We start from the raw sequence: 24,298 nt of genomic DNA, 5'->3' as shown, positions 1-24,298 counted from the left end.
ATCAAGGCTCCTTGAGAGGTCAAGGCAGGAGAATCTGGAAGATGGATGGAGATTGCAGGGAGCCAAGATCATGTCACTGCACTCCAGCCTGTGTGACAAAGTGAGATTCCATTTCAAAATAAATTTAAATTTAAAAAATTTTAGCCGGGTGCGGTGGCTCACGCTTATAATCCCAGCACTTTGGGAAGCCGAGGCAGGTGGATCAAGAGATCAAGACCATCCTGGTCAACAAGGTGAAACCCCATCTCTACTAAAAATACAAAAATTAGCTGGGTATGGTGGTGCACGCCTGTAGTCCCAGCTACTCCGGAGGCTGAGGCAGGAGAATTGCTTGAACCCAGAAGGCGGAGGTTGCGGTGAGCCAAGATCTCGCCATTGCACTCCAGTCTGGGTAACAAGAGCAAAACTCCGTCTCAAAAAAAAAAAAAACACTTTAAAATACAAACTGTTATAAATAATTCACAGCACATAATACTCTTTACTGTGTAAAGACACCATAGTAATAGGCAAAATTAAATGACTTGGTAGAAAAATGGACAATTTTTCAATTAATGTAAGAAATATTCAGCCTCACAAATAGAGATGCAAAGTAAAGCAATGAGATTACTTAACCACTAGATTGGCAAGAATCAAGATCTGTTGGTAGAGCATAAATTGATTCAATCTTTTCTGAAAGTCATTTGGCACCAGCAAAATGTGTCTACATTTTGACCCTATGACCCCATACTGGGAATTCACAACTCAGGAATATGCACATGTATGCAAGATGTATGTCCAAAAGTGTATTTCTGTTTGTAAGAATACCTCAGGCAGACTCACCCATGGTCAGAGGTCTGTGGTGAGGAGATGCCCAGGCTTTCCAAAGAGAACTTGACGTCAGTCAAAGGGATGGCCAGGATATTCCTGAAGACACAGTTGCAGACGAGTAGCTGGCCAATTCTGCCTGTGTTAGGCAACTGTAGTAGGGTAGGAAGGAGAGATGGGGAGAAAAGATATGCATGAACCAACCAGGGACTCTTAGGGTTCTTAGGGGCCCCATCCCACTCCATGGCCAACTTCCAGGCAAGAGGAGCCCTTGATGGCCTGCAGGAAGCTCACCTCTATAGAGAACTCAGGGTACTGGAAAGACAGGAATACTTCGGAGGCCATGATTTCCTTAGACTCCACAATTTCCGCAATGAAGAAACCTCTGATAACTGGCTCATCATCGAATATAGCCAGGCTGTTGATGTAGGTCTTGGAGTCCAAGGTCAGAGTCACTTCTGATACTGCCAAAGAGCCAGGGTGGAGGAGAGAGGTCATTCATCATAGCCCCCCAATATGAGGTTTCCTTATCAAGCACACAATTAGATTAACTTTGTATGAATTGAACTGGTTAACCTTGGACATGTCCCATAGTCTCTTTAGAAAACAAGACTTTGGGCTCAAGATGGAACAATAATTGGCCATGTTCTCCAGGCTTCCATCCTGAGTTCATGACAGACATTACCTGTTGTCATCAGGACATCCCACTTGTTCTCAACACTGTGCCCTGGGCACTGATAACCATTGATTTGACCGGGCATTTGAGAAAAAACTTCTGCCACCATAGAAAACTTCTCATGACACTTCCATCACCCCTAATTTCTAACCCTATGATAGACCCAGGCTCCTAGTCCAGTGGCCTCTTTGGCCCATGTTTCCTCTGTGGCTTTCCTGTGACTGTCAAAAGTAGGTACTCAATAAATGTGTGTTTGTGTTTACTCACACACAAAAGTTTGTTAATGTATGGAAGTCATCCACAGAGGAGACAGGGATTCCAGATTGTGGGAACCCTGAGCTCATTTGAGGGCTCTCCTGCCCCCGGTTCTGGTACCTTGACCTTGGATCTGCGAGGTCTTCTTGAGGGTACACAGTTTTGCCACCCTCTTGCCAGTGTACAACTGTAGTTCGAAGGAGCCCGAGATGTTGACATTCTGTAGGGCAGCAGTCTTCCTTTCGAGAATCACAGGGAAATTAACAGGGTTTCCCAGCAGCACATCTTCTGACTGTACCGACATGTGAAGAAAGTTCTCTTTTACAGGTCGTCTGTGCTCCCTCTCAGAACTGAGAAGTCGGAAGGCATGATCCATGACCTGCCTCTCCTCAGGGGAGCCTGAAAGAGACACAAAGGGAGCTTCCTTCAGATGCTCCTCCAAGGGCCAAATGTCCCAGCCACCACTGTGGCAGAAGGAGCCCGTCTGCATGGCCAGGACTGCAGAGACATCCCAGGAACCCAGGAGCTATAGAGTCACACAGAGGAGCATTCAGATTCCCATTCCTAAGTAAAAGCACATTCTGACGTCAGTGGAAATGGCAGAATAAAGACCTCCAAAAATGTGCTTCTCCATAAAAGCAGTGAGAACACTGGCAAACACTATCAAATCAGCCTGGCTCGGTGGCTCACACCTGTAATCCCAGAACTTTGGAATGCTGAGGCAGGGCGGATCATGAGGTCAAGAGTTCAAGACCAGCCTGGCCAACATAGTGAAACCCCATCTCTACTAAAAATACAAAAAATCATCTGGGCATGGTGACGGGCACCTATAATCCCAGCCAGTCAAGAGGCTGAGGCAGGAGAATCGCTTGTACTGGGAGGTGGAGGTTGCAGTGAGCCAAGATCACACCATTGCACTCCAGCCTCAGTGACAGTGCAAGACTCTGACTCCAAAAAAAAAAAAAAAAATTATCAAATCAACTTTTTCAGAACTCTTGAAATTAATTAAAGGCTTATAATAATCTAAGAAGCATTTATTCAAGAAAAACAGCACAATCTCAATAAGAGACTGTGGCATTCTGATTCCCATCTCCCCTTCTTTCTAGCTCCACAGTAGCCTCGAAAACCAGCAGCACCAAATCAGAGCCACTTCTGGAGGGGACAGAATGGTTTTAAAATTCCCTAAAAGCCCCACTATCAGAGAATTGTTGTTACTTGACTTGACTGTGATTCCCTGGAAACCCTCATTCACAGTTTGTCCTCATTGACCTGACTCAGAGCTCCCTCATTACCAGCAGCCTTTTTCCTGGAGCATTTGTTAAGGCAAACAAAGCAAACGACCTGCAGCAATTGTTACAACTGCAGTTTCCCAAGGCAACGTTAACAGTTGAGGGGAAAAGAGGCTGATCAAAAACTTTTTTTTGTTTGAGATGGAACTCTGTCTCCCAGGCTGGAGTGCAATGGCGCAATCTCGGCTCCCTGCAACCTCGGCTCCCTGCAACCTCCACTTCCTGGGTTCAAGCAATTCTCCTGCCTCAGCCTCCTGAGTAGCTAGAATTACAGGTGCCAGCCACCACGCCCAGCTAATTTTTGTATTTTTTAATAGAGATGGGTTTTCGCCATGTTGGCCAGGTGGTCTCAAACTCCTGACCTCAGGTGATCCACCCGCCTTGGCTTCCCAAAGTGCTGGGATTATAGGCATGAGCCGGCATGCCCGGTGCAAAAATCTTAAAAGGAAAATCTGAGGAGCAAAATGTCTCTGGGGCTTTGAAAAGCTCAGATTCCTGAAAATGTAGGGTCTGAGAAAGATCTGATAAGGCTCTAAGCTCTTACCTCTAACTGACCCTGAGGCTCTGCACAAGAAAGAAGCGAAGGTCGAGCTGTAAATTGCCTGTCGGAGCCCTGAATGTGTACCCCAGCTTGCACACACAGTCCCTTGCCAGGGATCTTACCGATTCAAGGAATTTAAGACGGTGTCTGTCCAATCATTAGCTGACCACTCAGCAAACAGCAGAGAATTCAGTGGTTGTGCACAAGAAAAATTACAGACTTTCTGGAATTATGTCAGGGAAGTCATTAAACAAACAGCAACAACAAACCTGGGGTGGGGGATGGGACCGTTTTCCAGAGCTACCGTATTATCTTCTTTAACACGCCCAATTTTCAACAAAAACGTTTCAAGACACACGAACAAACTACAGGCCATACGTGCAGTGGGGGAGGCGGCTTGCGGGGGACAGAGAAACGGTCAATAGAAACTGTCCCTAAGGAAGCCCAGAAACCGAACCTACTAGACAGAGACTTTAAATTAGCTATTTAAAATATATTCAAAGAACTAAAGGAAGGTGTGAGAACCCATGGCTTGCCAAACAGAGAATAACAAGAGAGAGATTAAAATTATTTTTTAAAAAGCACCAAATATAAATTCTGGAGTTGAAAAGTACAATAATAGCAGATTAGAGCTTGCAGAAAAATCAGCAAACTTGAAGACAGCTCAATTAAGATTATCCAGTCTGAGAAACAGAAAGGAAAAAGAATGAGGAAAAATGAACAGAGCCTCAGAGACCTGAGGGACACCAAGTGTGGCAGTTGTCAGATACCACTGGCCTCCCTCTCTGTCCTATCCTTTCCTCCCTGATACTTCTGTTACTCTGCCAAAAAAAAAAAAAAAATTCTTCCTGACCTAACTGCTTTTAATCGAGTTTGCTCATTTTCAAGACAACCTTGGGGATAAGATTTTATTTCAGAGATGGCAGCTATAGGACAGGAATTTCTGAGCTTGGTTACAGAGCTCTCCATCCACATCCACTCTGAACCCGAACAGACTTCAGAGTGGAGAGATACAGTTTGTCCTGATCTGCCTTTTAGCCACTGCTTGACTCATTTATATGGAAGAAAGATTTCCTGCAGGCCTACTTTGTGCGAGATTCTACACAAGCTCACAATCAGCCCAGGGGTCCAAACTGACCTCTTGTCACTACTCTGCAGTGGAGGGTGGGAAAAGCCCCAGCCTCATGAATACGATCTGCCATCCCCCAGCACATGGAATTGCTCCCTAATCCATGAGCCCTACTTCCTGCCTTCCTCTTACCACATCCCATCCTCAGCTTGCCCCTGTCTAGACTCTTGCACCCTTTGAGGATGCTGTATGGAGTTGTCTTCCTTTCATTAGCACTTGGCACAAGAGCCACAGCCACAGGGAAATGGGCCACAGGGGAAAACCAATTCTGTCAGACTGAGGAACATCAAGAACAGAGGCAGCACATGAGCAATGGGGGCCTGTGGATAGTAGAGACTGCAAAGGAAGACAGTTCAGGTGGGGAAAGCATAAGTAGAGGTCTGGCCAGCAGTGAAAGCAGCTAGCTATTCCAGGAAACAGCTGGTAGCCTAGCTAGGGAATGAACTTAAACTCAGGAAGGGAGCTAGAGGCCGGCTCTGCAGGGCGAAGAAGGCCAGGCTGACAAGACACCTAATTTGCTGGGCACTGCGGAGCATGGACCGTCTCAGCAAGGTGAATGAGCTCCTCAAACGATGCAAAGGCCTCAATTAGGATTTGTTTTTCCTTTTCCTTTTTTTTTTTTGAGACGGAGTTTCGCTCTTGTTACCCAGGCTGGAGTGCAATGGCGCGATCTCGGCTCACCACAACCTCCGCTTCCTGGGTTCAGGCAATTCTCCTGCCTCAGCCTCCTGAGAAGCTGGGACTACAGGCACGTGCCACCATGCCCAGCTAATTTTTTGTATTTTTAGTAGAGACGGGGTTTCGCCATGTTGACCAGGATGGTCTCGATCTCTTGACCTTGTGATCCACCCGCCTCGGCCTCCCAAAGTGCTGGGATTACAGGCGTGAGCCACTGCGCCCGGCCCTTGTTTTTCCTTTTCTTGAGACAGGGTCTTGCTCTGTCACCCAGGCTGGAGTACAGTGGTGTGGTCACAGCTCACTGCAACCTCAACCTCCCTGGCTCAAGCAGTCCTCCCACCTTAGCCTCCTGAGTAGCTGGGACCACAGGCACATGCCACAACACCCAGCTAATTTTTGTTTTGTTTTGTTTTGGTAGGGACGGGGTTTCACCATGCTGCTCAGGCCTACCCCCGATCTTGACTATTTTCATGGTCTGGGTGACTCAGGGGCTGGCTTAGAAGGAGTGCTGTGATACTGGCCACCTTCTGGGTACTTGTACTCGTAGGTGATATCTCTCCGCTTGTCTTGGCCCACTGCCTTGGTGCTGATGTTTTTCCCGATGCTTGCGGTCTCCACTGATATTAAGTGTAACGATTCCTGCCCATTCACCGTCTTCACCAACCAGATGAGCCTGTCACCATTCACTTCTTAGAAGACGAATCTGGTGTCATAGACGATAAAGATGTCACCTTTGCGGATGGCAGCCAGTGGCGATGGCCCACAGCAGAAGACACCTGAGGGGAAGCCAAGGGTGGTGACTCTCACTGGGATTCCCCAGCTCACCTAGCCTGGACCCAGTGGCAGCAATGAATCTCAAATTCAAACAGGACTGGAAAGCAAGCTTTGCCCAAGAAGCACCTGGGTGCTCATTTCCTAGGCCATCCTTAACTACCCTGTAAAGAGGGACACATCTCAGCTTTGACTTGAAGAGTGTCAGGAACCCTCCATCCCAGTAGTAGGAAGTCACACTGCCTATTAAACTCATCCCAGCACATGAGTTCCCAGTAGAGCACAGAGGGGTCTGATTCCTGGTATCGCGCCTTGGAGCTATGTGACCTTGTGCAAGTCACTTCAGCTCTCTGTGGCTCCATTTCCTAGAAAACTGGGGATAAAAACAGCACTTACCTCCTAAGGCTATTGCAAAGATTAAATGAAACAATCCAGGCAAGGTACTTAGCACTGTGCCTAAAACAAATGCACGCTGTTGCTATGGATCTGCGCTAATAAGAACATTTCCATTCTAAGAGCTCTCTTTTGAATTTCTAGCCTGTGGATAGAGAGGTCTCCTTATTAGTCATTGACAACAGGGTAAAAATCAGTCCTCTGCCTCTCAGGCAGATAGTGGCACTGGGCTATTCACTGCCTGGTTGCCATGGCTACCGTCCCACCTCAGCAAATGCTACTTGGACTCCCTGGATGGAAAAAGCCCTCAACATCGCCCTGCTGAGAATCCTCCTGCAGAGTGTAGGGGAGTGCAGGTGTGTCACCTGCTCCTCCCACCTCTGGAGGCCACCTCCCACCACCCTCACCCCCTATTATAAAGGCAATGCCTGATCTCTGGAGAAACGTGAAAGCTGTTTTCACTTTTAACAGCACTTTTTTGCCTTCAGGGCCATGTGAACTCACACTGCAGCTGGAGGAATCAGGAGTCCCACACTGAGGGATGTGGGGTCTGAGGAGTATGTTTAAGTTTTAACCTGAATGCCTTTGGGGAGCTGTATGCTCATGTCTCTGGGTTGCCACCTTCCCAATCAGACAGCCCTGTTCACTCTCTGGCCCTGTGGGCAGGTGAATTGGCTATTCCTGGGACGAGGTTTACAGACAAACTGAGACTCGTTCCTGGAAGAACCTTGAGAGACAGCTACTTCAGGGTCTGGAGTGAGGCACCGGCTTCAGGGAGCCAGGGGCAGGCTGCTCCTTGGAACACTTCAGCTGGAGCAGTTCTGCTGTACATTATGAGGTGTTACATTAAGTTTCTTTCTGAAGGGTCAGACTGCTTTTTTTAAAGAAACAAAAAAGTTTGAGGCTGGGTGGTGGCTCATGCCTGTAATTCCAGCACTTTGTGAGGCCAAGGCAGGTGGATCACCAGAAGTCAGGAGGTCAAGACCAGCCTGGCCAACATGGTGAAACCCTGTCTCTACTAAAAATACAAAAAATTATCCAGACGTAGTGGCAGGAGCCTTCAATCCCAGCTACTCGGGAGGCTGAGACAGGAGAATCCTGAACTTGAACCCAGGAGGCAAAGGCTGCAGTGAGCCAAGACAGCACCATTACACTCCAGCCTGGGCAACAAGGGTGAAACTCCACCTCAAAAAAATAAAAAATAAAGGCCAGGCACAGTGGCTCATGCCTGTAATCCCAACACTTTAGGAGGCCATGGCAGGTGTATCACCTGCAGTCAGGAGTTCAAGACCAGCCTGACCAATATAGTGAAACCCCATCTCTACTAAAAATACAAAAATTAGCCAGGCATGGTGGTGTGCACCTGTAGTCCCAGCTACTTAGGAGGCTGAGATAGAAGAATTGCTTGAACCTGGGAGGTTGTAGTGACCCGATATTACACCACTATACTCCAGCCTGGGCGACAGAGCAAGACTCTGTGTCAAAATGAGTAAATAAATACAAAATTTTTAAAAGTTTGAGAACTATTGAGCTAATCTATTTTCCCTTTACTGGGCTGATTTTGTCTTCATTACTAGGACTTGCAAATTAAAATGAAAATAACTTGATTCCATAGATTTTCCAAGTAACCTCAGACCAACCCCTTGCCTCTGGTTCTCCAGCTGTACAAAGACAGCCCCTAAGGTCCTTCCAGCTACGAGGAGCCGCTGTCTTACCCGGGGGGTTAGTAACCCATAAGCAACTGAGAGAAGCATCCCTGTTATGTCTGAGTTGGGCTGAATCCTGGTCCAGCCTCATGGATCTGTGTGACCTCAGGCAACTCACTTCACCTCCGTGAGCCTCAGTTTCTTCATTCGTGAAATGAGGATAATGACAACCTATTTTGAAAGGTCAGTTGTGAGTGAACGAATCATGTAGGTACTGTGCATGCCATGCAATAGGGAACCCTTAAGTGCCACCATCTCCTTGCTGTTAATAGTACTGTCATTGGCATTATCTTCATAAAAATAGCCAGCAAACTAAAGCCCCTGCTCAGGGGGAGTAGCAGGAAGGACTGAGCATGCTTTTTGTTTTGGGAAATTTTTATTAAAACTTTCTCCACCTGCTTGGCTGCATACCCAAGGCCCACAGAACCCTGGGCCAGGTCAGGAGAGCAGCACAGATGCCCAGCGCCTTCCTGCCACCCACTCACCCTGGCTGCGCTCCTGAGGCGTGCCGTCCACAACCTGCCAGCTGTTGTAACCCTTGGGCAGATCTGGTTGCTTCATCCAGGCATCCGTCCACATGTGGAAATTTCTGCTGCAAAATGGGAGCAGGCCCCACCCCAGACCACCCCCAAACCTAGTTAGAGATAAACCTATGAAAATTGCCAGAGACGTCTTCATCACCGGGGACCCACTGAGGTTGTTCTCAGGGGCTAGAGAACATTTGTCAACACTGGTAAGGAAGGGGCCACTGCTGAGTCCCACCTGCCTCTTAGAAAGCCTCCCAAGGCACAGAAGTGGGTGCAGTGGGCAGGGCCAGGGGAACCTCATGAGAACCTCACCCTGCCTATAGGTCTCAAAGAGCCTGGGAGTCTTCACCCCTAGACGTGGTGAACTCAAGGCAGAACTAAATCTTATTTGTCTTGACATCTGCAGTGTTTGAAGCATAACAGCCACCTAATAAATTTTTGCTGAATGCGTGAGTGAAGTAACAGTTGGAATCTTTCACTAGGCTGTGACTGCACACCAGTAAAAGATTGCAACTATTATTTCATTCGCTCAATGAATGTATTCAGTCCGCTGGGATTCTGATGTGGTTGATCAGCAACTCTGTAATTGGTCAGTCTCTGAACTCTCATATTAAATCTTGCTGTTTTTAAGCTGGTGCTCTTGATTTTCTAGGTAGACAATGAACGGTTGTCCCTCGGTATCCACAAGGGATTCGTTCCAGGACCCCTGAGTATACCCAAATCCATACACAGTCACATCCTGCGGTCGGCCCTGTGGAACGTGCATGCAGGAAAAGTCCGGTCTCAGTATAGGCAGGCTTCACCTCCCACAAATACACCTGTACTTGGTTGGAAAAAATCTGCATATGAGTGAACTGCACAGTTCAAACCCATGCTGTTGAAGGGTCAGCTGTATATCGACTACAAATAATACTGGGCAGTGCCTCCTTTCCAAAAGTTTCAAGGCGTTCTGTTTTTTCTTGTCTTGGTACATGAACTAGAATGTCTCGGCAGTATTTAAATAAAAGCTGTGAGGCTCCAACTTCAACTGAAATGCCTCAGGAATTTATCATCAGGCCCTGACCTTCCGCCTCATCCACTCCCTCTGCAACTTCTCATTCTCCCTTTTCTATCTTGTGGTCACTTTTCAAGGGCCCCCTGTGCTCTGGATCAGAGAACAAAGTAAATAAGCTTCATTCTGCCCAGTGGGTACCCGTTACATCAAATGTTTTCAAACAGCGGTATATACCCAGTCTCCCGGGCCAAGTGCTGATATGAACTTCAGACTCCTGGCCCTTCCCCTGTAGAGGTAAAGGCTCCAGTATAGGAATCCCTTTTTTTTTTTTTTTTTTTTTTTTTTTTGACAGGGATCTCGCTCTGTCATCAGGCTGGAGTGCGGTGGCATGATCTCAGTTCACTACAACCTCTGCCTCCCAGGTTCAAGTGATTCTCCTGCCTCAGCCTCCCAAGTAGCTGGGATTACAGGCGCACATGACACGCAAAGATAATTTTTGTATTTTAGTAGAGATAGGGTTTCACCATGTTGGCCAGAATAGTCTCAATCTCCTGACCTCGTGATCCACCCACCTCGGCCTCCCAAAGTTCTGGGATTACTGGCATGAGCCACCATGCCTGGCCAGGAATCTGCATTTTTTAACAATCACCCCCCAGGTGATTCCAGCACAGATTGTCCAAGGCCAAATGTTGGAAAATACTGAATTTCAGGGGCAGTGAGCATTGGCCTGCAAATTGAATCAGTCTCTGAGGGAGGTTGAAGGGGTCCCACAGCTCAGCAGCGTCTCTGGGTTGGTAGGGTCTGGAGACTGGGCTTGGGCTAGAAAACTCCTGGGATGCCGGGCATGGTGGCTTGTACTTGGAATCACAGATACTTGGGAGGCTGAGGCAGGAGGATTGCTTGACACCAGGAGTTCAAGACCAGCCTGGGCAACCTAACAAGACCCTGTTTCTAAAAAGATAAAAGAAAATTCCTGGGAGAAGGACAGAGGGTGGGTTGAGAAGGAGTGACCTTACCAGACAGAGTCGTATGACATGTTGGTGAGTTTCTCGCCCTTCTCATTCACATATGTATCCACTGTGACGTTCTTTTCTGTGTCGTGAGCGGAATTGAAGGCTGTCATGCTGCGTGCTGGGATGCCCAATGCTCTCAACACTGAAATGACCCAGGGTGGGGTGATTGGCAACTGTGGGGGCTGGGAGTCCCCCCCTTGGTACCTCTGTCCTCAGCCACTGGATCTCCCGCTTACTTGTAGTCAGGACCCCAGCGAATACCCAGCACTGGCCGAAGCACACAGCCTGCTTCATGTTGTAGTACTGCTGCAAGATCGGGGTGCTGCCTGTACACCGGTATGGGTAGTCCCCAGACCAGTTTCCAAGGAGCACGCCTTTGCCTTTCTCAACACTCATCTGCCACACAGGTAGAGGTGGGGTAAGTGTTCACCCCTCAGAAGAACAAGGTGCTGCCAGCCCAGCCTGGCCACCCAGCCCCCAAAGTGGACACCTCACTGTGTCTCAGAGCACCTGGAGGACATGGGCTACCCAGGAAGGGCAGAGTGCCCAGAAGAGCCAAGGAGCATGCCAGCTGTGTGAGTGACCAGGGAGGATGCTCACACTCTGTGCCTCAGTTTCCTCCCTTGTAAAATGATGATCATTACATTGTTTTTGAGAGATCTTTCTGTGTAGCCCAGGCTGGAGTGCAGTGAGGTGAGCTCGGCTCACTGCAGCCTCAACTTCCTGGGCTCAGGTGATTCTCCTGCCTCAGCCCCCCAAGTAACTGGGACTACAGGCACACACCACCACACTTGACTAATTTTTGTAGTTTTTCGTAGAGACGGGGTTTCACCATGTTGGCCAGGTTGGTCTCAAACTCCTGAGCTCAAGCAATCTACCTGTCTCGGCCTCCCAAAGTGCTGGGATTATAGGTGTGAGCCACTATGTCTGGCCCCTTTAGGTTGTTTTGAGGATGACCTGGCTGAAGCCTATGCCTGTTCTGGCATCTTCCATTTTTAAACTGTCAGTGGTCTGCACCTCTTTTAATCCCTAAGAAGCCCTGCCTGGACGATCCTTTCCACCTTATTAAAACCAGAGAGAAGGCAAAGCCACGTGAGTTCACCTTTGAAAGCACTTAATGGAATCTCTACAGAAGGTTATACAGGCAGGTGCAGAGGAGCCCTCTGAAAACATGAAAGGTGACACAGTCACAAATCTTTGATCTGGGGGTGGCCTGGCTTGGACTACACCCACCCATCCCCTCCTGGCCTGCTCACTAATATCCTTTGCAAACCCCATTATGCCTTGTGAAAAGCACAATTATACTGCCTCATGTTTCCCAGGATGTTAAAGATAGCCGTTTGTTAAATTGAAACTCTTAACGTATGCCACAATTTCTGAATCCTGTTTGGGGGTTTGTTCAGTTTTAATCTACAAGAAGTCTCAAACAATGGTGTGAGCTGGGCCTCCTGTGACCTCTCAGGTCATGTGGCTGGACAAGCCTCTTCATTCATCCAAATCGGAGAGAGAATAGAGGCCACCCCCAGACTCAAGGGCGGTCAGACAGAATGAAAACAGATGAAAGGGTCCTAGGCAAAGTAGGACACACACCTCCCATCTTAACTGTCATCCAGCCTCTGCTCTGGTCTGGCTGCTGCATCCTACTGCGAAATTGAGTGGCCCCAGCCTGTCAGTGCCTGCTAGACCCAAGCCGTCTACAGAGCAATGTGGCGGAGGGAGGAGACAGAAAAGGAAGGGGAGTGATGCTGAGCCCAAAGGACATCAGGTCTTTCAAAACTCCTGATGCACAAAGCTCTGTCACCCTGCAGAATAAAGCACGGTCCTGTGCCCAGGTATGGTAGACAGTCACGGAGATGGCCCCCAGCAATCCCCTCTCCTAGACCGAGCAACTCACTTCTGACCAACAGAATGCAGCAAAAGTGATGGCTGTCACTTCTGAAATGAGGTGACAAAGGCTGTGGCTTCCAGCCTGGCCACTCCCTCTCTTACTTGCTCACTCTGATGGAAGCTGGCTGCCATGCTGTGAGATTCCCTGACCTGAGGCTGCCCACAGCCAGGTGAGTGAGCCTGGAAGTAGATCCTCCCCCAGAGATCTTGAGCCAGAACATTCAGCTAAAGCACACCTGGATTCCTGACCCACAGACATGGGAGCTAATGGAGGTTTGTTGTTTCCGCCACTGTGTCTTGGGGTAACTTGTTACTCAGCAATGGATAATGAACGCACTCACTGCTGCGCCGACTACCCTGTCTGGTGTGGGAGTCGTCTTTAGGTGGCCCTGCCAGAAGCTCCACCTGCTAGTCAAAATCCCAGATCCAGGAGGCCCACTGAGGGCCATGAACTTCTAGGGGGAAAGGAGCAATCTTTATAGGGAATCTGGGAAGGGGAAGGGCCTCTGAAGTGGCTGGGGTTCTCAGACTCCCGAGCATGGAAGCTAATGTGCAGTAAACTAATTCTGGAAGTGACTCCTGCAACACCTTGGCATTCTGAAGCGCCTGAGGAGGTGGCTGCGAGGGCATTAGGAGGGAGCACTGGAGTGCTCTCCTGCACTCCGGTGGTTGAGTCAGGAGAGCTGGCTCAACCACCACTGTGCAGCCGCTTCTCCCTGGGCTGGTTTCCTCCCGGCTGAAACAAGCGGCAGCTTAGCCCACTGCTTCCCAAACCCCAACACTTGTAAGAATTACCTGGGAATGGGCCCACAGCGTGTTGGACCCTGGGCTGGACACCTGTGTGTTATTGAGACCTCATAGTCCCCCAATAGATGAGATAACAGAAGCCCAGAGAGGCTTAGAGTCTTGGCCAGAGTCACGGAGCTTGAAAGGAGAGAAGCAGCCAAGTACATGTGAGGGCACCTGCACCACTGAAAACTAGGGCCCCTCATGGCAGGTTCTGTCTGCTAATGACTTAGTCTGCTTTACTGTTCTCTCTCAGCATCCAGCCTGGCCACCTGCTGGCCCCTGGGCCAGAGAATGAACATAGCATCATAGGGGTAAAGGGGAAAGAGCGGGCACGGTGGACTCCATGCCTGGGCCCCAGAGGGTCAGCGTGAGAGCCACCAGTAATTTCACCAGCCCCTAAGGTGCAGGGGAACAGGAGCCCCGGCATTTATGAGGCACACCACGTGCAACAGGCTCACAGCCTCGCTGCAAGGAGGGCATTTCAAGAGCCCCTGACTTAAGACCAATCTGTCACAGCAGTTCAGCTCACAGACTCGCCTAGAGATGAACATCTGTGGGGGTCGAGTAGCCACTTGTCTGAACTCAGTGGACCCTTGGAGAGTGGTCCTCACTGGCATTGGGAGATCCCTGGGAGTTGCAAGGTCTGTGATCATTTACATAATTAATAATCATTTATATAATAATCCCCAGGTCATACTTGCCTTCTTCACTCTCATTCTCTACTAAGTGTAGAGAGGATGAAAAATTGACATGGTTTCAGACTGCACATTGCAAGCAACTTTAAGAAGCTGTCACTTATGGAGCCTGGGTATAGTATCTGCCATTATGTAAAAAGGCTATGGGAATATTCCTGCCTTTTTAAATCTATGTATCCGTGTGAGGCAAGATGTTCATATATTCCAACTAAAACAATGAACGCAGAAGCAGTTATGAAATCCTAGCTGACTGGAATTCCAGCAAGTCAGACATTAAAGAGATTTGCAAAAATGGAAAACAATGCCACTCTTCTCACTACATACTTTATGCTTTGAAAAACATCGCCTTTTTAAAATAAAAATACATTATTTATGTTAACATGTAATGGAATTATCATTCTTTTAGAATAAATAGTTCTAAAATTTTCAGTTTTAATTTCTAATACAGTAAATATTGGTCAACATAAACCATATAAACACATCTTATTTGGGGTCCTCAATAATTTTTAAAAGCATAAAAGGGTCTTGAGACCAAAATATTTGAGAACTGCTACTCTGAACACACTGACTTCCAAGTGGCCAGGTGGAATAGAGAGACCAACTATCCTGTATGCCCAAGACCGAGGGGTTTTCTGGGACACAGTATTCTCAGTGCTAAATCCAGGAAAGTCCCAAGTGAACTGGAAATTTGCTCACCATAACTGAGGCTCAGTTTGCAGGTAGGAAGTTGACCTTCCATATTACTCTCATTTTGCAGATGGGGAAACTGAGGCTCAGACATATGGAGCCACTTACAGCCACAAAAGCTCAGTTTGCAGGACCTTCGTATTAATCTCATTTTGCAGATGGGGAAACTGAGGCTCGGTTTCAGAAACTGAAGCCACTTACACCTAAGGTCAGCCCATATGTGGTAGGGCTGGGATTCAGACTCAGGTCTGACTTGAAAACCTGCTCTCAGAACAGATTTCAGTAATGTCTATTTCTTAACAGTTTTGAAAGGTTGATTGGCCATGGCACTGTGCTGTGCTTCAAAGGCTCACAGTCTAGCTGGGGGAAAACAGAAAACTGCTGAGCAATTGGCAAGTACAAGACAGCATCAAATTGGGGGCAAAATTACTCTGACTTCTGTGTTACGGAATCTTTTACATGGAGCCCAGGCTTTCCACACCTACCATAGCACACATGGCCCTGCACACCAACACGGGATCCCTCCTATCTGTGGGCTTGAGGGAGGCCTCACTCAGCAGGGAGATGCAGCAGTCCACGACATTTTTCTCAAACTATTTTGGGAAATGAAGAAAGAGGCGGTTAAGACTTTGCCCTGTGTCAGAAACTTAACACATACTGTCTAATTTGCATATCGCAGCCACCCTATAGCATAACCCACCTTCCCTGCCTACAGTATCATAAAATGTTCACCCCAGCATTAAAATTAAAAACATTTAAATGTCTGGCCACAGGGTAACAGTTAAGTAAGTTTATAGAGCGATAGCATGCAGCCGCTAAAAGGCAGTACAAGAACTGTTTTATACCGTGGGGAAAAGTCCTTTGTAATCAAGTCGAATAAATGAAACGGGCCAGGTGTGGTGGCTCATGCCTATAATCCCAGTACTTTGGGAGGAGATCACCTGAGATTGAGAGTTCAAGACCAGACTGACCAACATGGAGAAACCAGTCTCTACTAAAAATACAAAATTAGCAGGACGTGGTGGCACATGCCTGTAATCCCAACTAGTTGGGAGGCGGAGGCAAGATAATCACTTGAACCCAGGAGGCAGAGGTTGTAATGAGCTGAGATCGTGCCATTGCACTTCAGCCTGGGCAAAAAGAGCAAAACTCTATCTCAAAAATGGATTCATTAATTAAATTAAATAAAAATAAATAAATAAATGAAACAGGCTACAAAGTTGTGCGCAAATAACATTACAACTATGTGAGCCTTAGTAATAGACAAAAGAATAAAATACACTAAAATGTTAAGTCATTATCACTGAGGAAGGAGGTTATTAATAGTTTTATTTTCTTTCCACATTTCCGTATTTTCTAAGTCTTTTGTGATAAGCACGTTATTTTTGAAATCCTATTTACCGTAAGTCACTTTATCAAGATATCATTTACATCCCATAAAATCTACCATCTACACTGGACAACTCAATGTCTGTATATTCACAGAGTTGAAGTATATGTGTTACTTTTGTAACCTGAGGGAAAAACCACCAAAATAAAAGGAATAGACCATAATGTTTATGTTCCAGAAGGAGTCTGGGAGAGTTTTGTGGTTACCATTCTTTGAGGTTCTTTTTTCTTTCTTTTTTTTATTAAGAGAGGGTCTTGCTCTGTTGCCCACGCTACAGTACAGTGGTGCAATCACGGCTCGATGAAGCTTTAACCTTCTGGACTCAAATGATCTTCCATCCCCTCTCCAATTACAATCATCTCCCTACAGCTCTGCCTGGGACTACAGGCATGCACCACCATGCCCAGCTAATTTGCTCATTTTTTGTAGAGACCAGGCCTCCATGTTGCCCAGGCTGGCCTTGAGCTCCTGTCCTCAAGCCATCCTCCCACCTTCACCTCCCAAGGTGCTGAGATTACAGGTGTGAGCCACCACAGCCAGCCACTCTTTGGGGTTCTTAAAATCACCCCTTGATTTTCTAAGAGGGGCAACTCCCTAGGACTCAGGTGATTCCTTCTTCACTGCCCCTCCTGTGGTTCGTTTGGTTGTTTCCTTGCCAGATACTCCCTCCCATTCCATTTCCCTCCAGTCCTCAGGTGTAAGGATGCTGAGGGCCTTCCAGGAACAAGTGAGAGTGGGTAGGGCACGCGGGGCGCACCTTGCACAGAGCACACAGTGTGAGCCTCACCAGCTGGCAGTCCCTCCTCCCTCATCCCTACTTCAATCCTGTTCTGGGTGTCCAGACTCAGGGGGAGGAGGGGAAACTCAAGCAGCTGTGAAGTGCCTGGCATTTCCCAGGAGCTTTTTGTTGCTAAATCTGGGGTGAGGGGTAATGGGAAGTGTCTGGTGTCCCGCATCCTCACACCCCAGCTTCAGAACTTTTCTTGTTTCCACGCGGCTCTCCTGCCTCATGGCTGCAGGAAGGCACTTGCCCTCCACTTAGCAAAGGCCTCCACACAAGTCTCTGAAAAGCTCCCTCACGTTTAGAAGCTGTTTGTCAACGCCAACATTCTAATAGTAACAGGCCTTCCTTGTAACAGTGCTTGGTTCTTTGGTAAATACACTGGGAGGTAGGGAGTAGGAGATAGCCATGGGGGTGGGAGAGAGTCGTGGGGGGTGGGAGAGCGCCATGGGGGGTGGGAGAGAGTCGTGGGGGGTGGGAGAGAGTCGTGGGGGGTGGGAGAGAGTCGTGGGGGGTGGGAGAGAGCCGTTGGGGGGTGGGAGAGAGCTGTGGGGGGGTGGGAGAGAGCCATGGTGGGGTGGAAAAGCCACCCCACCATGTCTCTCTCATGGGAGGTCTCGTGGGAGGGCTTCTGCCTAGGACTCCACCCCATCTGTGCAACCTGGGCAGGTCACCCCTCTCTGGCCACGTTTCTCATGTATGGCGTTTGACCTGAGGTTCACAAACCTTTCTCCACAACCTTTACTGGCTACTACCCAACTAAAAGGTTGGTCTAGCAAATGGGGCCTGGTCCAGCCACATGACAACAAGTCATTACCTAACCAAAGTTCCAGGGTCTGTATTTGATACTTCTGGCAACCCCCATGTAATGGCCGCCCGTGTCGTCGAGGATGTACTCTTTATGCTCGTCCTCATCAGGCATGAAAACCGTGTCCTCTGAAGCAAACCACACATCCACAGAGGTTATGGCACACCCTAGGACAGCAGCACGCTTGCCACTGGGGACTGTCTGTGCTGGGGGATCTTCAAGGTCTTTGTGAGGGACTTGGAACAGCTAATGTTGCAGGAGGGAGGTGGGCGGGAGGGAAGGTATCAAAAGAACTTCCTGAGCCAGCTGTAGGGGACTTCCCCTGGGAAAATCTGGAGCAATTTAAGCATGAGTTAAGAAAAGGATGAATCATAAACCACGGAAAAGAGAGAGTTCATGAGTCCATACAGATGGTAGAGAGAGACGGGTGGGGGTGAAGGGAGGGCTCTGCCTACAGGAAATGTCAGGTGGTAGCAGGTAAACATGGTGGAGAGCTGGCCTTGGAAAATCACTGTGCAGCCATCACAGTCAAGAATGGTTGAAGCAAGAACCATCAGTGCATGCTAAATCTAGGGGTGGAGAATTTTGATGAGGATCAGGATATTTGGATGGTCTTAAAGTGTGTCCACATTGATTACTCATTACAAAAAATTATATAGTAACTATGTAGCAGAAAAACTGGACAACGCCTTGACCAAATAATCACATTCAACATTCCCAGCAAGGGGCAGGCAGACACTGTGTGCCTCCAGATATGATTTTCCCGAGAAGGGCATGTCATTTACATGATATCCAGCGAGGACTGTGTAACCTGAATCTAAAGATGACAAATCATCAGACCCAAAATGACAAATGATCTGTTAAAAGGGGGACTTCTATTCCTCAAAAATATGTCAAAAAAGACAAAGGCTGAGAAATTGTTCTAGATTAAAGGAGGTAAATAAATATAACTATATGCAAAATATGATTCTAGACTGGATCCTGTTTTGGAGGGAAAAAATGTTATAAAGAACATCATAAAATCAACTGACCGGCTGGGCGTGGTGGCTCACACCTGTAATCCCAGAACTATGGAAGGGCAAGGCAGGTGGATCACCTGAGGTCAGGAGTTCAAGACCAGTCTGGCCAACATGGTGAAACCTCATCTCTACTAAAAATACAAAAGTTAGCTGGGCGTGGTGGCATAATCCCCGCTACTCGGGAGGCTGAGGCAGGAGAATCACCTGAACCCAGGAGGCGAGGTTTCAGCAAGCTGAGATGGCGCGATTGCACTCCAGCCTGGGCAACAACAGTGAAACTCCAACTCAAAAATAAATAAATAAATGATCAAGTGTCCGAACTGGAATATAGATAGTAGACGAAAGTGTTATGCTAACAATTTACTGAAGTTGATAACTGTCCTGTGGTTATATGAGAGAATATCCCTGTTATTAGGGAATATACTTTAAAGGGTTTAGGGGTAAAGAAGCAACTTATATGTAACTTATTATCAAATGGTTCAAAAATAAAAGCGCGCATGCGCGTGTGTGTAGAGGAGGGAGGGAGGGAAAATGATTAAGTAAATGGGGCAAAATGTTAACAATAGGTGAGCCTGGATAAAGGGTATAGGTTGTTCTTTATATCATTTTTGCAACTTTTCTGTGAGCTCAAAATCATTTCCAAATACAAAGTTTAAAAAAAAAGCTCCTTGGCTTCTAGCATGGGCACCTGATGGCTTTTGACTTCAAGAAGGCCACAGGAGGAGGGGCAGGTGTGGAAAAGGGTTGACACAGAATGTGCTACATTTGAGGCTGCAACAAGATGTCCAGTACCCTCTGGAGAGAAGCCAGTGCTGGCGATGGCAGAAGTAGCCTCAAATGCCATTTGTATAGAGGTTCCAGTGTAGCCAAAGGAAGAAGTGAGCTGGTACATGAGGAAGTGGAGAGAAGAGAACAGAACTAAGGGAACAGAAGGGAGAAACCAACCGCAATTCAGGCTCTGCCCCAGAGTTGGCAAGGAAGAAGTCCTTGCTTGTCCCTCCCCCTCCCCCACCAAGGCAGCCTCTGTACAGTGGTGGAGGCAGAAGTGTGCTGGGGTAGGGCAAGGCATTAGGGAGAAGTGGAAATGGGGAATAAAGACCTCCATTCTAAGGAGCCTGGTCACAAAGAAAATGCTCCAATGGTGTTCGTGATCTGTTCCTGGGTCACATCCCTTAAACTAGTTTGCAAATACCTTGAGAGCAAACAAAAGCTCATAGGCTATGCATTGCACACAACAGGTTTTGCCAGGGGCACCTGCCACTCCCCAGCAGACCTGAGATTCGTAGTACCTTTACACCATGGGCTGAAGAGAAGGTATAGGATGTTTTCTTCAGACTTAAGGATGTGGCTTCCAGTTTTCACATGTAGTTGGTAATGCCCCACAATGGCATTTGGGGTACTGGTGACAGCCACTGTGACCTGAGCAAACCACAAGATAAGGTGGACACCACACCCTCTGGCCAGATTCCAAATCCTACAAATGCTTCCCAGAAAAATCCATCAGTCCTAACAAATCATCCCATCTGGAACCAGCCGAGACAAGGAATGGTCAGGACCCTGAACAGCCAGGAGTGCTCTTGCAAGGGAAGGATGCATGCGACAGAAAAGCAGCCGCACACAGCACGAGGCTTTGGCAAGTCATTCAAGAGCCCTAGACACACTGGACTCAAGAAGCTGGTGGACATTTTCACCTCCCCAAACTTCACTCCCTTCACCACAGCCTGAAGGTGATACCATCTCCAGGTTGCTGGGAAAATGCTGTAGATAAAACACACATGAGGTACTGACATAGTTGGTTCTGTGTCCCCACCCAAATCTCACCTCAAATTATAATCCCAATAATCCCCACATGTTGAGGGAGGGACTCAGTGGGAGGTGACTAGATCATGAGGGTAGTTTTCCCCATGCTGTTCTCGTGATAGTGAGTGAGTTCTCACCGGAGCTGATGCTTTTATAAGACAGTTTTCCCTGCTCTTGTTCTCTCTCTCACCTGCTACCATGTAAAATGTGCCTGCTTCCCCTTCTGCCATGATTGTAAGTTTCCTGAGGTATCCCCAGCCATGTGGAACTGTGAGTCAATTCAACTCCTTTTCTTTATAAATTAACAGTCTCAGGTATTTCTTTAGAGCAGTGCAAAAATGGACTAAGACAGGTGTCTAGCTCAGAGCCTGGAACTTCAGGGCAAGGGTGAAATGTCAGCTGTCTTTGGAGCAAACAACACCTTTCTCTTGGAATACAAGCAGCCAGAGTCCCAGAAGGCCACTGGTCTAAGGGTGTCCAGGCCTTTATCCAGCCTTTTAGAATAAATAATAACTAGAGAGATAATTAGGATAAATCAATATTGCTGTAGCCACAATGGTACCAACAATAATTCTCATCATTGCCACAAAACATTTTCATTGTGGTCCAAGATCCTCCCATGAGGTGCTTATTATTATAAGATAACTCACAGGAGGAATAGGCTCTCAGTTCAAATCCCAATTCCACCCTCCCTCCCTTTTTTTGAGACAGAGTCTTTCTCTGTCACCCAGGCTGGAGTGCAACGGCACAAACACAGCTCACTGCAGCATTGAACTCCCAGGGTCAAGCAATTCTCCTGCCTCAGCCTCCTAACTAGCTGGAACTACAAGTGCTCACCACCACATCTGGATAATTATTTCTTTTTTTTTTTTAAGTAGAGATGGGGTATCTCTGTGTTGCCCAGGCTAGCCAGCTCTACCTCTTACTGGCCGTATTACCTTGGCTGGTTACTTAACCTCTCCTGTGCCTCAGTTTTCTCCTTTAAGAATTTGGAATAATAGATCCCCTTCTTTGTGGGAACACTGTGAAAACTAAACAAGCTAACATAGATAAATGTTCCGCTGTCATCATTTTGCTGGTGGGGAAACAGGTTCACAGAGGTGGCCCAAGAGGTAGAGCTGGGATCAACCTCACTGTGCTAAAACTCCAGAATCCACAAGGCTAACTCCCGATACCCTTCTTGTGGCAGGGAGGAGGTCGTGCCCTCAGTGTTCATTACAATGGAGCCCTGGAGAACCGGCCTTCCAGGATGCAGGAAATGTCCTCCACCATCTGGGTGCTGGTCCCACGGCTCTATTCATATGTAAAAATTCATTGCACAAACCGTTAAGATTTGTGTCCTTTACATGTGTTATATGTCAATTTAAAAAACTTTTAAAATACACTTTTTGAGTAAAGAAATATGCAGCTCCTGCCCACACCCCATGCCCACCTCGGGAGAGATTTTCTTGATACTCTAAAAACCACTCAAATGCAAAATTGTGGTTGGGAGTCTGAGATCTGGATGGGAGGGAGAGGAAGGAAGAGCCCGGGGCACTAGTGGGGATTCCAGCAGCAGCTGGCCCATTCGTCTCATTTCCACCAGCAGATTCTGCTTCTACAAAAACCCAGTGTAACTGCCATTTTAAAATCATGGCATTAGCCTAGCATTAAACTTCTAGGGATTTAGCCTAAGGAAATATCCACAAGCTAGTCTGAAGATCTGGTTGAGAGATGAAGACTGGAGACAACTGAACACCCAGCGCTCCCCGTAAGGGTGGAAATCCAGCCACCGTAAGCCCAGACGCGCAGGCAGGAGCCACTGTGGAAAGCGTTCATTAGGCCTCCTCAAGTGAGTGAAGCTGGAGGTGGACTACCCCCACTTTGTATTTGACCATGACATACAAAAGCCTGGCAGGAAGATGGGTAACTTAATTGGTGGAACCACAGGTTATTTTTATGTATTTCTCTCTGCTCATGTCCTCCAGTGAACATTGTTCCCTTTGAAATGAAAAGGAGAAGGGTGACAGGTAGGGGTTCGGCCACCATCAGAGGTACTGTGTGCTCGGAGGAGGTGGAAGAGGGAAACAGACATTAGGAGACATGACCCCTCTGTCATGTTCTGCCGTGGGTGGCTTTAAACCACATTTCCGACTGACAGATGACAAAGCAGATAGGGGCTGCTCCCATTAGGGGGAATCCGCCAGCCCGGTGGGTGCTCACCTCTTTGCCAGACTCATCGTGAAGGGATGCCTGCCAGTTGTAGTGGTCTGAGGGCTTCCTCAGATCGAGCTCCACCAGGGTGTGTCTGGCGATACTAGGATTCAGCCCTGGAGACACACAAAGGGAACAGAGTCTTGACATTGGCCCAGCCATGGGCCACACCCGAGACAATCTCCCCTGCTTCGGGGGCACCTACTGCCCACTCACGAGGCCCCCATCCCTCCTGTCCAGGCTTGTTTGTCCCCTGGCTCCCTGGGTCCAGCTTCGCTAATTCTGCAGATGCCTTCCTGTGCCCCACATGACCAGTTTTAGTTTTCTACTCAATTTAGATGAGCTCCCTGCCTCCTCCTCTCTGCGTCTTCCCTTTCTTTTTTCCCATCAGATCCAGCCCTCCCTAGAGCTCCTGCCTCTGTCATGTGCTCACCAGAGTTACTGTTGGTTTAACCCCCATCCGCTAGTGCCACAGCCCGCAAGCTGGTCCACTCCACGTAATGCAGGGGAACAGCTTAACCTTTGCTCCTCTCATCTGGAGGAGGCAGATGCCACTGCCTACCCTGTATGCTGTCACAGGATCTTCTTTGAAAGGTCAGCCAGGTTATGTTATGAGCTCCAGGGACTACTGGAATCAAAGCCAAGCTTTTTCCATAGCGTGCAGGTGGCCCTCAGTGAGGCTTCTCTCCAACTCCCCCTTTTCCTCCCTGTCATAATTGAGTTTCTGGTCCCCAGAGAGTTAGCTCATGACAAACAGCACGTGGCCACAAGTGTTGTTTCCTCAGGGCCCTGGCACTTGCCATGCTTGTGGCTGGGAATACCCTGCTCTCAGCTCTTCACACGGTGGCTCCTGCGTGTTACATGGGTCTCAGCAGGGTCATTTCCCACAGCAGTCCTTCCAACCCTGACAGCGTCAGCCCCGCCTGACCTGCTGCTTTCTCTCTTGCTGGAGGAGACTCTTGTTTTTGTTTCTTCATCATATTTGGCCCTGTCTGAAATTATCTTTTGTTCCTTTGTTGCTTTCTCTGCTAGTACAGTCAGGTCTAGGAGGCAGGGACCACTTTACCTCTGGGTTCCCTGGCACAAAGTAGGTACTCAACAAACACTTGCTGAGTGAGCGAGTCTCACTGCATCACACATGGAGAGTGCTCAGTGCAACACCTGACGTGTGGCAGGTGCTCAGGAAATTCTGGGTGAGGGAATGCACATGGACTCGGGGCCAGTATAAAGTCACCGGTCAGTGACAGCAAGGTCCCAGTCCATGGTTGAGCGGGCAAATCATGGCACGGCACACAGTAGGTGCTTATTTCATACTGGATGAAGGGAACGGAGGCTGTTCTGACTGATCTCCACCAGCATGGTGGAGGAGACCCTACGCCTGTCATTCACTCAGAGTAGGAGCAAAAAGGAGCTCTCTCCCAGAAAGTGCTATTGGATGCCCTCTTGTAAAGTAGATCTACTTGATCTAATTTT

The 24,298-nt window shown here is 48.0% G+C and overlaps 1 protein-coding gene across 1 annotated transcript in view; it reads right to left on the bottom strand.

The window, feature by feature from the left end:
* Positions 1-24,298, bottom strand: part of TGM4 (transglutaminase 4) — a 38,003-nt gene that overhangs the window by 2,656 nt on the left and 11,049 nt on the right. Inside the window, 11 exon segments of the mRNA XM_078350636.1 lie at positions 820-956; positions 1,099-1,268; positions 1,856-2,134; positions 5,897-6,148; positions 8,728-8,831; positions 10,780-10,918; positions 11,013-11,172; positions 15,320-15,427; positions 17,823-17,941; positions 20,122-20,251; positions 22,835-22,941. Coding sequence (XP_078206762.1) covers positions 820-956; positions 1,099-1,268; positions 1,856-2,134; positions 5,897-6,148; positions 8,728-8,831; positions 10,780-10,918; positions 11,013-11,172; positions 15,320-15,427; positions 17,823-17,941; positions 20,122-20,251; positions 22,835-22,941 — 1,705 coding nt within the window.

Source organism: Callithrix jacchus, chromosome 15, assembly GCF_049354715.1.
Source record: "Callithrix jacchus isolate 240 chromosome 15, calJac240_pri, whole genome shotgun sequence".
In the NCBI taxonomy this organism is placed as follows: Eukaryota; Metazoa; Chordata; class Mammalia; order Primates; family Cebidae; genus Callithrix; species Callithrix jacchus.
The sequence above is the reverse complement of the archived record's forward strand: the minus strand, read 5'-3'. Positions and strand labels throughout refer to the sequence as shown.